The sequence below is a fragment of the Adiantum capillus-veneris genome, chromosome 9, assembly GCF_014529385.1.
Source record: "Adiantum capillus-veneris isolate H3 chromosome 9, ASM1452938v2, whole genome shotgun sequence".
Classification (NCBI taxonomy): Eukaryota; Viridiplantae; Streptophyta; class Polypodiopsida; order Polypodiales; family Pteridaceae; genus Adiantum; species Adiantum capillus-veneris.
In genome coordinates, this window is record NC_140939.1 from 28,921,205 (window position 1) to 28,934,797 (window position 13,593).

The 13,593-nt window shown below is 40.7% G+C and overlaps 1 protein-coding gene across 2 annotated transcripts; it reads right to left on the reverse strand.

Annotated features, from left to right (window-relative positions):
• Nucleotides 1-4,785: 4,785 nt before the first annotated feature.
• LOC147450275 (uncharacterized) lies at nt 4,786-7,229 on the reverse strand. Of its 2 annotated transcripts, none has more exons than XM_086520686.1 (3): nt 7,046-7,229; nt 6,307-6,910; nt 4,786-5,486 (listed from the first exon to the last, which is right to left on the reverse strand). In XM_086520686.1, exons 1-2 carry the CDS (start codon nt 7,161-7,163, stop codon nt 6,633-6,635), a joined length of 396 nt encoding a protein of 131 aa, XP_086376812.1. In that variant the 5' UTR covers nt 7,164-7,229; the 3' UTR covers nt 4,786-5,486; nt 6,307-6,632. The 2 variants fall into 2 exon arrangements, with proteins under 2 accessions (XP_086376812.1, XP_086376813.1); XM_086520687.1 differs by having other exon boundaries at nt 6,307-6,907; nt 7,046-7,228.
• Nucleotides 7,230-13,593: the final 6,364 nt, after the last annotated feature.

The window sequence follows — 13,593 nt, forward strand, 5'->3', positions numbered from 1 at the left end:
ACTACCTAATCATGAACGGATGATTTCAGAAGGCATAGAAGCCATTTCCGAAGTCCGTTTGCATTTTTCCATAGAGAAACGCAACCGGATTTGACCTATGGCTTGTGTATTTGGCGTTTCTTCTATTCGTTTGACCTACCTCTTTCCATACGCGCTCTTGACATTGCCTAAAGACTAACTAATCATCTACCGATGGTTTCATAAGGCATAGAAGCCATTTTCGAAGTCCGTTAGCGTTTTTCCGTAGAAAAACGCAACCGGATTTGACCTATGGCTTGTGTATTTGGCGTTTCTTCTATTCCTTTGACCTACGGCTTTCCATACGTGCTCTTGAAATTTCCTAAAGACTACCTAATCGTCTAAGGATGGTTTCAGTAGACATAGAAGCCATTTCCGAAGTCCGTTTGCGTTTTTCCGTAGAAAAACGCAACCGGATTTGACCTACGGCTTGTGTATTTGGCATTTCTTCTATCCGTTTGACATACGGCTTGCCATACGTGCTCTTGACATTGCTTAAAGACTACCTAATCGTCTATGGATGGTTTCAGTAGGCATAAAAGCCATTTCCGAAGTCTGTTTGCCTTTCTCCATAGAAAAACGCAATCGGATTTGACCTACGGCTTGTGTATTTGGCATTTTTTCTATCCGTTTGACATACGGCTTGCCATAGGCGCTCTTGACATTGCGTAAAGAGTACCTAATCGTCTAGGGATGGTTTCAATAGGCATAGAAGCCATTTCCGAAGTCCGTTTGCATTTTTTCATAAAAAAACGCAACCAGATGTGACTTACGGCTTGGGTATTTGACTTGAATTCAAACCCATTGACCCTTGGCTTGCCATACGCACTATTGACATTGCTTTAAGACTACCTAATGAACTACGGATGGTTTCAGCTAGCTGTTTTAGCTGCTTAGTCCACACCCAGCAGTTTAGGATTCCATAATATGTTATTTTGTCATTTTGTTATTCTAACCTAGTATCAGTCTACCACATTGTAACTTTCTAGTCTCATAGGTCACTTTGGCCTTTTAAAGAGTTAACATAACATTTCATTTCATTTCTTTCTTTAATTTTAATTTTTTACGCAAACCATAACTCTCTCTCTCTCTCTCTCTCTCTCTCTCTCTCTCTCGTTTTAATTTCCTATGCACATTTTTCTCTCTCTTTAATTTCTTACATGCATACACACTTCTCTCTTTCTCTCTCTCTCTCTCTCTCTCTCTCTCTCTCTCTCTCTCTCTCTCTCTCTCTCTCTTTAATTTCCTACACGCACATACACTTCTCTCTTTCTCTCTCTTTTCTACACACACACACACACTTCTCTCTCTCTCTCTCTCTCTCTCTCTCTCTCTCTCTCTCTCTCTCTTTCCTACACACACACACACACCTCTCTATCTCTCTCTTTAATTTTTTACACGCACACACACTTCTCTCTTTCTCTCTCTTTTCTACACACACACACACACACACACACACACACACACACTTGTCTCTCTCTTTCCTAGACACACACACACCGCTCTCTATCTCTCTCTTTAATTTCCTACACGCACACACACTTCTCACTTTCTCTCTCTCTCTCTCTCTTTCCTACACACACTTCTCACTTCTCTCTCTCTCTTTCCTAGACACACACACACCGCTCTCTATCTCTCTCTTTAATTTCTTACACGCACACACACTTCTCACTTTCTCTCTCTCTCTCTCTCTCTCTCTCTCTCTTTCCTACACACACACACACCGCTCTCTCTCTCTCTCTCTCTCTCTCTCTCTCATTCCTACACACACACACACACACGATGTGGGGAGAGAGAGAGAGAGGGGTTAGGGGGGGAAGAGTGCCATAATACCTCGCAGAAGGTTTCGGCCAAAATATGAGAGGGCGCGCGTTGAGGGCGAAAATGGCCCCTTCGCGCGGGTTCGGCTTTTTCCCCCCCAAATTACTTTCGTAGATACCTGCGTCGATATATGCGTGGGAAAATTAGCCTTTTGACGTGTATATCCACAGTCATATCGACGAAGGTATCGACGCGTATATCGACGGATGGTAAGTACGTCGATATGAGCGTGGAAAGGCACGGGCGTCGATAACTTTGAGTTATGTTGTAGTGGTCCTTTCACAGAAGACTAAACAATAGATGTATTTGTAGGGGAACCACCATTAGTAGTGGAACCAACCTCTTTCTTCTTGGCCTCTTTGGCTTGTTTAACTACATGTTGTCTAGTTCTACTTTTTTTGGAAAGAAACTCTTGCAACAACAATGTGCATAATGCATCAAACTTGACAACTTCATGATTTCCTTCGGTTATAAGTATCCAAATTCTAGAAAAAGTCTGGTAAGAATTTGACAAAGCATCAAGAACATTATGCACAAGGAAACTGTCTAAAAATGGCTTCACCTACATAAATAAGTTGCTCATTGATATCCTTGACACCAACAAGGAAAGTGTCCATATCATCTTCCTCATGCATATTCTTCGACTCTAGCTCTTAACACAGCAATGCAATTTTTACCTCATTACGACTTGCATAAAGACCAGCCAGAATATCCCAAGTCTATTTTGCAAATTTTGCTAAATGAATGTGAGGAATAATGGTGTGCTTCACAGACAACACAATCAATGCATAAGCATACACATCTTTTACATTCCAACGAGCTTGTTCTACCATAGGCAAAACAACTCTAACAATAGCAATCCTTGTAGCAAGACATGTAAAATTCTCAACATCGCGTACATTCTTATAACCAGGACGTACATCAATGCCCTGCACATTATTCTAGACACCCTTTGACACAAGAACATGCTGCATCATATAAGCCCACATAGGGTAATTGTCCCTGTCCAATCTGTCATGTGCAGCAAACATCTTGAACACATCTATGTTGTTGTTGGCCATGTTGAATGCCTTCACCTGATGTGAAAAATTTTCCAAAAAGAGGAGAAATGAAGTGGGAACATCACGTGCTATATAGCACAGACCATAGAGGACTGTAAGAGGAATGTTATTTAGAAAACAACATTGACAAAAGTTATACACAAAATAATGAAATAGCCTATGCAAACCCAAAGGTGTAAGGCACACGGGAAACCATGAGGTCACGGACCTAGGCCAAGGGTGTGGATGGATTAGATGTTAAGTGGGGATCCATACTAGGTTAGGGTTATAATCCACAGAGCCTCTATATAGGGTGTTAGGGAGGTGGATCTCTCAAGCGAGTCTCCTAGGTCTTTACACTCGTATCAAAGCTCAGGAAGTAGACATGCATGGAGAAAGGGGGGAAAACCTTGGAGCTTGCATGGATTATTATCCTTCTCGATTTGCTTGCATGAATTCTCTCCTCTCTCTCTCTCTCTCTCTCTCTCTCTCTCTCTCTCTCTCTCTCTCTCTCTCTCTCTCTCCTTTTTTCCTCTTTCGAAGAAGAGTCAACGAAGCCGCAGACATGGCCGCTTAGAGGAGAAAAGGGAAGCCTGGCACCGATGACAAAATTGGGTGAGATTGATCTTGTTGGGTTCATCACAGCCTGTAGAGACTTGTTCATTGCTCGGAAAAAGCTGGGCAAGCAACACATAGTGTTATGGGTAGTGTTTTGTTCCTTGTGTTGCTGCAAATGCAAGCTCTACACGCTTTTTTAATATTTTGACTCTTGAAATGTTGGGCACCTTTCATTATTAGGAGCCCATCCCACGCCATAGGCTTGCAAGGATTCATGAAGACGGGTCCACTCAATCATGCAAGGCTACAAGATCATGCAAAGGCATTTGCAAGGGGTCCATGATTGCATCCCAAAGTGCACCAAGGGGTAACAAATTCGTAGAGTGTTGTACAAAACCCAAAGGGGCTACCACAATAAACCGACAAGGTTGTATACCCTGAGCAAGGCTTGAAAGATTGTACGCTACACAGTTCTTGGAGCATGTTCTCGAAATCTAATCTATATGGCAAGTGATACAAGAAATTTATCATAGTGCGACCATAACATTGGCTCGACATCTCTACAAGGTCATTGACAAAGAATCCAAGCATGATTATTTAGACAAGGCTAGATATTGCCTCATCCTCCAACAAGGATTCAAGCATGGCTAGGATCACAGCTTGCCTAGACAATCGACAAGAACAAGGCCAGGTTTTTGCCTTAGCAGTTAAACAACGTTGATAAGAGGGCTTGTGAGGCTCCATAAGCAACTTGAATTTAAAGTTTTCCATTGTGAACTCATTGAACCTTGCAAATCTTTTCACAATACAAGCACGACAAGGTAAAGTTGCTTATGTTAAATGAGGTTTTGCAATTGGAAAAAGCAAGGCCCCAAGTTATTGTGAGATATTTGCTGTCAGCATTGGAAAATTAGAGGTACACTTTGTTACTATAGTTATAATAAATTGTAAAAAAAATTATACTTTTGTTATGGGCTTAAAACTTGACAGGGTTGATTATTTATCGATCTTTGACACAATCAAGCATGCGCGGCAAGTTCGTATGTAGTATGACTATTATAGCTTTTCCCTTGACAATTTATCCGTGCAAGATGAGTGACTATGTCAGGATTAAGGAGCAAGTCTCCAACGAGGATTTTTAATGAAAACGTAAGGTTGTCGAGCCATAAAAACGAGTACGGTATGGTTAATGACTCGTAAGACAAAGGTAATATGCAAGGCCGATCATTAATTCAATTCTAAGAATCCAATATGAATATTTCTTTTTTATGTCAAAGTTTTGGGGAATGGCTCGCAAGCAAGTTTACTACAACTATAGCAGTAAAAAATAGTCATGCTCAACTCAGTGTTGGCAAAACAAACCCAACTAGCAACCCACGTACACTTTGTTTCTACAATTATTGTGGATGTTTTAAGTTAACACTAGTATATCACTCAATAAGGTCGACAATAGGTTGGGTTTATTTTCCTTTACCTGTCTCAAGTATGACAATACCATGAGATGCATGACATAAGCAAGGCAAGAAATTGGCTTGTAAGTTGTGTTGGTTGTTCTCTGTTTTATAAAACCTCTTTGTGCTCTCAATCAGAGGGGAAAAGCAAGGCTTTTAAGGACATGGCTCGCTAGGGTAAAGGGGCCAATTAAAAGCCACCCCCCTTTACAAGGACGTGGCCACCCCCAAAATTAAACTTAATTTTATCCAGCTATGGGACATCGAACGATGAATGATGAGCTAGTTACGTGAGCTTTGCATTGAACCTGCGCCGCACTATCTGTGCTCGATCCTTGCTAGCAGCATTGGCACATAATACCCCACTAATATGGCTTGCCTCTTAAGGCCGATTTTGTTACACAAAAAATCTTCGTCGCTGTTGTGTGTCGCCTTCAGATCTCCGACAATACTGATCCTTTTACTGCATGTGCGCCTTGCAAAGAGCTTCCGATTGCATTCCTCCAAGCCGAAAATAGTGCAACACAAATGCGACCTCCTCGCAGCGCTTAAGTGGCTTTAACTTGGCCCTTTTACCCTATCTATATATATTTATTGGCTGCATGATTACAGAATTGGTAAGTATGTTACCTTTAAACTTCAATATTGAACTTATTCACTTTTACAAGACTTTTTATAATGCCAATTGGACAAGAAAATGTTGCTTCAATTAACCAAATTTTTGTAATAGATGACATTTATCTCATGATTCTCAATAAGATGGAGGATTCGGCAAGGCCAATTCTCTATGAAATTTCGACAAAGTTAATTCTTTTTTGCTTACCTGCATGCGGTTATGAGGGCTTTGTACATGCATTGAGAAGAATCCTAAATTGAGATTCGATTGGAAGCCAAGCAGTGGTCTAGAGTGTTTTCAATGGCAAGGCTAAGTTTAAGGCTTTACCTAGAATTTTGATCATCTAAGTGATTGTTAGTGGTCAAGTGGTCCGCATACCTTGTACATTTATTTTAGTTTCAATAATTCGGTGCCCATTTGGGTTCTGTTGGAGTTCATTTATGTCTCTGTGTCTCCAATCTCTATACTTTTAACCATAGCAAACAACCCGGTGTTGATCTCAGCTCACCGATCAAATGTAAATATCTCGACATAGGAGTGGTACAAAAAGGAAAGCATGTGCGGGTTATTGATGTTGGACAATAGAAATAGTATAGTTAAGTGACGGGTGATCCAAAAAGGGGACAAAGCATGCGGTTATAGTCATACTCAGTGGCAACCTCGACACTTCCGACATCACCTTCATCTATTTGTACTAGTCAAAAGAATGAGAGAGAGAGAGAGAGAGAGGGGGGGGGGGGGGGGGGGGGGGGGGGGGGGGGGAAGGGAAGGGGGGGGTGCATACAACTTTGATTATCCTCACCGTCATATGCACTCCCAAATTATTTTCTTTGTTGGAAGATCCTTTAGCTAATTGCTCAGGACCTCTTTCTCTGAAGGAATTTCTAGAGTGGAGAGACGGAAGACACAAGATATCAAATATGCTCCTATAAAACCTAGGATAAGCACCAAAAGAAAATTAAAGGTAAAGTAGCGGCAAAGTCTCGGCTTGTAACAAAATGCTTGCTGAGAATAGTGGCAGGTAGCTAAATATTTAGAAGGGATAAAGCTGGAAGGCAGTCCAAAAAGGCGGAGTGGTACAAAAAAGCAAGCATGTAGGGATATGCATATATGGATGCTAGGCAGCCGTTAAGGGGCGGGTGATCCAACAGATGGGGGATCATGCGAGGTGTTGGCAGACGGGCTATAGTCGTACGTCTCAGCGGCTACCATATCGTTTCCCTGCTGCAGCAGCAGCACCTTCTTGACGGGCGCTTCATCTGGTACTGCGATTGTGGCAGAGATCCAATGACTTATCTTATGAATGCCGGGGGGATCATGGTCTGTGTTGGCATGAGGATCCCCGTACTCATATTCATCAGCTAGTGCCCGTGCCTGCATCTCCTCCACGCCCACCTTCAGGCCTGCTGTACACACTCACAAATAATTAGGGCTTACGTTATGCTAGCCCAAATTACACGACTAATTAGGGGTTATTTTCTGTTAAAGGAAGGGGTTGCGTCACGTTGACACACATACTCGGGGCGGAGAAAGGGACTTACCGCGGCCTGTGGCATTAGCGCAAGGGAGGAGCTGTTGCTGGATCACCGTCAAACCCAGAAACGCTGCCACCGCCATCACTACATTAGCATGCAAGCCACGCACTTTCGGCGATACCATCTCTCTCTCTCTCTCTCTCTCTCTCTCTCTCTCTCACACACACACACACACACACACACACACACACACACACACAAACTTTGATTATTACGCTCCTCGAATGAACAATGCGCCTGCTTATAAAGAGCCATGGCCCGGATCATAGCCGCCTCGCTTTGCATCAAAATGCGGGGATAGTGATCGTGGCTGTTCCTTGGGCCGAGTGGGTGACTTTGAATTGAGGGTGGATTTTCCGCAGATCTAAGCTCCAATTAATTAAAGACATTTTAATTGCGAACGTAAGAAAATGCCACGTAAGATGAACCTCACTTTAAAAGTCATCAGCGAACCGTTGCAAAATTAACCGGGTAAAATTGCAAAATTTCGGGTACATTCTGACCTTGCGTTGGAAAAACCGGCCAAAATCTAACAAGGTTATAGATGATGAACAAGTATTGTCTTGCTCCCTCGCATTGCTTTGGTCTAGTTGTTGACAAGGTATCTTCTCTCTCTTCATTTAGTCGTGCCTTGCTTTTTATTGCCAATTGGCATCGTTGATTTCAATTTCTTTAATGCAAGACTCGTGTAACGTAACAGGTAAGGAGGTATTTAAGGTTTGCTAGTTAAATTTGTAGTTGAGCATATGTGCTTGCATGTGGAGAAAGACCATCTCTTCGCATATGCTCAAAATAGCCTACAGCTTCCTTGACACATCCACATTGGGCGTAATCCACAATCAACGCGCTCCAAGAGATGATATGTCTGGAAGGATCTCCATCAATGACTTTTTGTTCTTTCATGAGGGTACCACATTTCCTATCATGACTTCTATTCATATGAAGAAATCCTTTCCCTTTGTATGCATTGAAAATAGTGTAAAGATTTCTTGCCATGTTAGGTGTATCCTCTACTCGGGGCGTCCACCTCAAAATATGTAAGTTAAAGGTGACTTACCCAAAGGTGTAAGGCCAAGGACAACCGAGGGGGTCACGAACCTAGGCCAAGGGCCTGTATCGCTTAGATGTGGAGTGGGGATCCGTTGTCGTGCTGTGGCACGTATATATTGGGAATGGGCATTAAACAATTTATCTTGTGACTTTTTGATGCATAAGTATACTTCATATAATACTCATATGCATAAATAAAAGCTTTCTATCATACCTTACTATTACCTTTGAAGTAATATAAATGTACATTACTATTAGAAAGTACTTCAAGAGAAGTATTAATAATTGTGCCTCTTTTTGTTTAGGGGAAAAGCATTTGTATATTTCTTCTAATATCTCAGCTATATCCTACCATATATAAATTATTTTTTTCTTTTCATATTTATTTAATAATATAACCCTTCAATAATGCATAGTTTCTTGGATACATACAAGAGGGAAGGGCCTACTACAAGACTTTATGAAAAGGAAGATCCAAAGCGTCTTGGACCATCCCAATTTGAAAATCCCGACCTAAGGGCGTGGAGAAAAGGCTAAAACCAATTCAAGCTCTTTTAGTAGGCCAATTTTGCCTTTTGAAGCATGTCAATCCGAGTTACAGGGAAAAGAGTGAAAAATCCTCTCACAACTACACTGCAAGAAGAGATGGTAAATAGGTGAATCAAGTGAAAAGAGATAATCTTGGTCTTTTTTCATAAAATAAGCTATTTGGAGGATAAAAGACACAAGCATGTGGACGTGACACCTCAAAGATGCCTTGAAGGACAAGACACACAAGTTGGGACCCCCTGCTGGAGCCACACAGAAGATGCCTAGGTGGGGCCCACATACATTATGCACCCACATGGAGCCTCAATGACCAAAGATGCTGAATTTCATGATATTTTGAGTCCTAATATTGACCATTTTAAGAAATATCCAAAGAACATTTGATTTGGGCTAACTCTTTAGCCTAATCAAGTGATTATGTAAAACATGGCTCCCTCACCAATAAAACGGGCAACCTTCTCTTCATTGGGGCAAGTTATGAGTGAGTGAGAATATATCAATTCCATAATGACGCGTACACTCATCTTAGTGCCACAGTTTCTCTTGAACAAAGGCTGAAGTCTTGCCTCATCTTCTCTCTCCATTAAGGTGGTGGCGATTGCTCTCATGTAAGATATATGTTGCTAGTTTTTCTTTCATTTGCATATCTAGTCCAATACTTTTCTTTAAATCCTTCTCTATCTCTCATTATTTATCTTTAATACCACCACCACACTTAGATCTATCTCTAATTCTATCTTTACTCCTCCTTTCATGTCTCTTGTTGTGTCCTAATTGCTTCATTGGAAGGTATTCAAGCAGCAATCTTGTGAATGTAACGGGCACAACCTTCTTGCGGGAAACAATTATGTGCACAAGGTTAGTAACCATATCTTCATCTTTCACAAGCACCTCTCTCTCTTAAGGTTCTCATTCTCTTCCACAAACTCTAGAATCTCCTTGGTATAGGTACTTCTCTCCCTGTAGTATCCTTATTGACTAAGGGCAACAATAAGGCTTGGGAGAGAAACTCTCTTCCACAAACTCTAGAATCTCCTTGGTATAGGTACTTCTCTCCCTGTAGTATCCTTATTGACTAAGGGCAACAATAAGGCTTGGGAGAGAAACTCTCTTCTTCTTATCCTTTCACTTCTTTCACACCTTTATCTTTGAACATACTAAGTATATCATCGCTGAATAACCATAATCCACATAGAGGCGATTTCTTTTATTTCCATTCTGTGCAATCTATTAGGGTCAACATTTGGATTAGTTGAAAGATTCACTTTTAACAACGCATAGTGTTTCTATTTGGTCGTGAAAGGCTCAACGAAATACTTCTCTCACCAGATCCCATCATACTACCTATTATTGACTATGAATTCTCTTTTGATGTGAATGTGGTTATTTTATTATGAATCAAGAGGATTTGTACTCACAACTAATCCCAATCGCTAGACAATACATGTACATTATAGTAAGCACAAATCTACAGTTCCAAAGAGCAATCCGTAGCTTATTTGGACAGCAAAGATAAAAAATCTTTAACTCATCCATTAACCCTTTTATCCTACCCATGATACGATATGATCGTAATCTCGATGTTTTCATTTTTGTTTTGTTCTCACTATCTTTCATGAGTTCTCTCCATCACGTGTGTGTTTGGAAGCAAAAGTGAGCGGCTTCTTTGCTACATTTCTTCTTTAGCTCTAGAAGCTATGTTATCTACATCTTAGCTCTTTCTTATAACCCATGAGCTTCCTCACAAACTCTCATAGCAAGAGGCCCGGTGCCTTCCTGGCAAGACTGCCTACTTTTTGACATATTTTTGGTGAACCCGACACGGACAAGCCGGGGTGAGAGTACGTAAAGATGGCTAGCAAAGTGGAGCAGCTATATGCTGAAATAAAAGATCTTGCAGACAGATGCAAATGGCTTGAAGAAGAAGACCGGATTCAAAAAGCGATTGAAAGCGCTAGGCAATTATCCGTATATAATGAGCTCAATATATTTGAAGGCTATGATCCAGAAGGATATCTTGAGTGCTATGTGACAGAGATGAGGCTTCAAGCAATTTCAGAAGCTCGGATGATTGCAGCATTTGTTGAACTTGTGAGTGATGATTTCAAGCACCAAGTTCAAGACTATGCAAGTGTATATGCAAGCAATTGGGGTGAGTTTTCTACAGCTATAACACAGGTATGCTTGGAACATCAAGACCAAGAGATGGAGCAGAGTGGAAGTGGATGTGACCAGCTAGAGTTGGTGTCTCCTGTAAGCCATGCAAGTGTCAACACATCCATACAGGCTAATTTAGAAGCAGTAATAGATGCATATCTTTTGCAAAATGCAAATTTATTGTATGTAGATGAAGCAGACATAGTGGAAGCTATTTATGCACGTTTGGGTCTTGTAACCTTCATATCTCGAGATAATGACTCTCATGATGCTATCCAAGCTCCGGAAACGGCTCAAAGAGACTTAGAGGATGATGCAAACTCGTCGGCTATGATAGATGATTTGGATGCTCCTTTTGATTCGTTTGAAGATGCACATGAGTGTATATACAAGGATGAGGATGCTATGGTTTTGAGAGAGGATGTGAAGGGAAAACAGGTGAAAGACGGCTATATTAGTGATGTGCTACAATCTACTTTTGAGCAGATCCATGAACTTTTACCAAGTTTAGAAGAGCCGGATGCCTATGCTGAAGACATATACGAGAATGAATAAGTCATTATCAATGCTTTCCTATGCGAGTTTGATGCATGTGGTACTACCCAAATGGATGTGCCTAGCTGCAAAAGTGCTAATTTAGAGGGGGTGGCTAAAAACCTCTTCCTTTGTGAGTATAGCTCTGCTAGTAGCATTGCGGATTGTGAAGTACCTCAGCTAGATGAGGTGGAAGAAGAGGAGTGCATTGACAGAGTAATATGTATGTCTTGTATATATAGGTTAGCAGATGTGATGCAGATGACTCATGAAATTGTGCCTTATTTAGAGCTAGATGCAGCAAGCTTTCACAATTCCATGGTAGAGGAAGGTGTTATGCAAAGTTTGGAGTCTTCAGCAGCTAATTTTGGATTGCCTATTCGTGATGATGACGTTTTTGAAGTCGTGTTTGCAGGAATGACAGATGCAGATTCTCTGCATGAGGATTGGGGTTCTGCGGATGAAGCTATGAATCTTCAAGATTCAAAAATCAAAGATAGAGAAATGTTTGGGAATGCTATACAGGTTGAAGTGACATCAGAGGATAGAGTAGAAGAGCAAGAAACCTCTTCGGATATGGTCTGTGATTGGGGTGATATTTTTGATCTGTGTGAAGATGCAAATAAAGATGCTTGCCATAAAGTGCCTACTATACAGGGTTTTAAGAATTTCAGTTGCCTGCAGGTATGCAAACAATATCTGAGGCATAAAAGGGATTTAGGTCTTGTGTCACAAGGTATAAATTGCAAGCAGGTTTGTGAGCATCTATCTCCTATGGATAGGAAGGGTATACATGGTGATGCCTTGAAGCAAGAAGAGGATGCTAGCTCTATGCTCACACCAGAGTCATGTAATGAAGAAGGGTTCTCCCTAGATGAGTGGAGACATGATTCAATTGAAGATAATTTAGCGATGGGTCAAAAAGTAAGAAAGGGTGAAGATATTGTGTCAAAGACTAACTCCAAGGAGGTTTTTGAGCAGTCGATTACAAGTGACCGAGAGCATACCTACCAGGATGATTTGGAAAGGGAATTAGACACCATATTTGAGAGGTATGCAAAGTTTTATGATGTAAAGCTGGAGAGGTATTTGGTAAAAGGTGAGAGAATTGATGAAAGGTTTACCATGCATATTTCTGAGGTTTCTCTCGATGTTAAGAAAGGCTATCTAGAGGATTCTTTTGAGAATGAAGATGCAAATTCAGACTTCTATGTGAAAGAGATACATATGGATTTAGAGGTTGGTGAGAAGGTTGAAGTGTAGTTTCAAAAATATTTCAAGTATATTACAAGAAGCCTGGAAGTGTTTTTTGAAGAAGAGGATGAGGAACTTATGTCTCTACGTCATAAAGATTTTGCGCATAATGGAGATTTGTTACAGATGTTTTGGAGACATATGTATATAACAATTCCTTTTGATCCGAGAGGAATTAAAAGATGCTTTGGAGACAGATGTTTTGGAGACAGATGTTTTGGAGACAGATGTATATAACAACTCCTTTTGATCCGAGAGGAATTAAAAGATGCAGATAATCTCAATGCTTAGTACAATACAAGTTTTTGAGTTACCCATATGATCCTGGAGGAGGTCATGGAATGACAGGGGATACAATTGCTTTCACAAGTTACCATGAGGCTGGCACATGCTGGAGGATGTGTAGGTTTAGAGGAGGTGGATGTCGTGCTGTGGCACGTATATAGTGGGAATGGGCAATAAACAATTTATCTTGTGACTTTTTGATGCATAAGTATACTTCATATAATACTCATATGCATAAATAAAAGCTTTCTACCATACCTTAGTATTACCTTTGAAGTAATATAAATGTACATTACTATTAGAAAGTACTGCAAGAGAAGTATCAATGATTGTACCTCTTTTTGTCTGGGGGAAAAGCATTTGTATGTTTCTTCTAATATCTCAGCTATACCCTATCATATATAAATTATTTTCTTCTTTTCACATTTATTTAATAATATAACCCTTCAATAATGCATACCTTCTTGGATACATACAAGAGGGAAGGGCCTACTACAAGACTTTATGAAAAGGAAGATCCAAAGCTTCTTGGACCATCCCAATTTGAAAATTTCGACCTAAGGGCGTGGAGAAAAGGCCAAAACCAATTCAAGCTCTTTTAGTAGGCCAATTTTTCCTTTTGAAGCATGTCAATCCGAGTTACAGGGAAAAGAGTGAAAAATCCTCTCACAACTACACTCCAAGAAGAGATGGTAAACAGGTGAATCAAGTGAAAAGAGGTAATC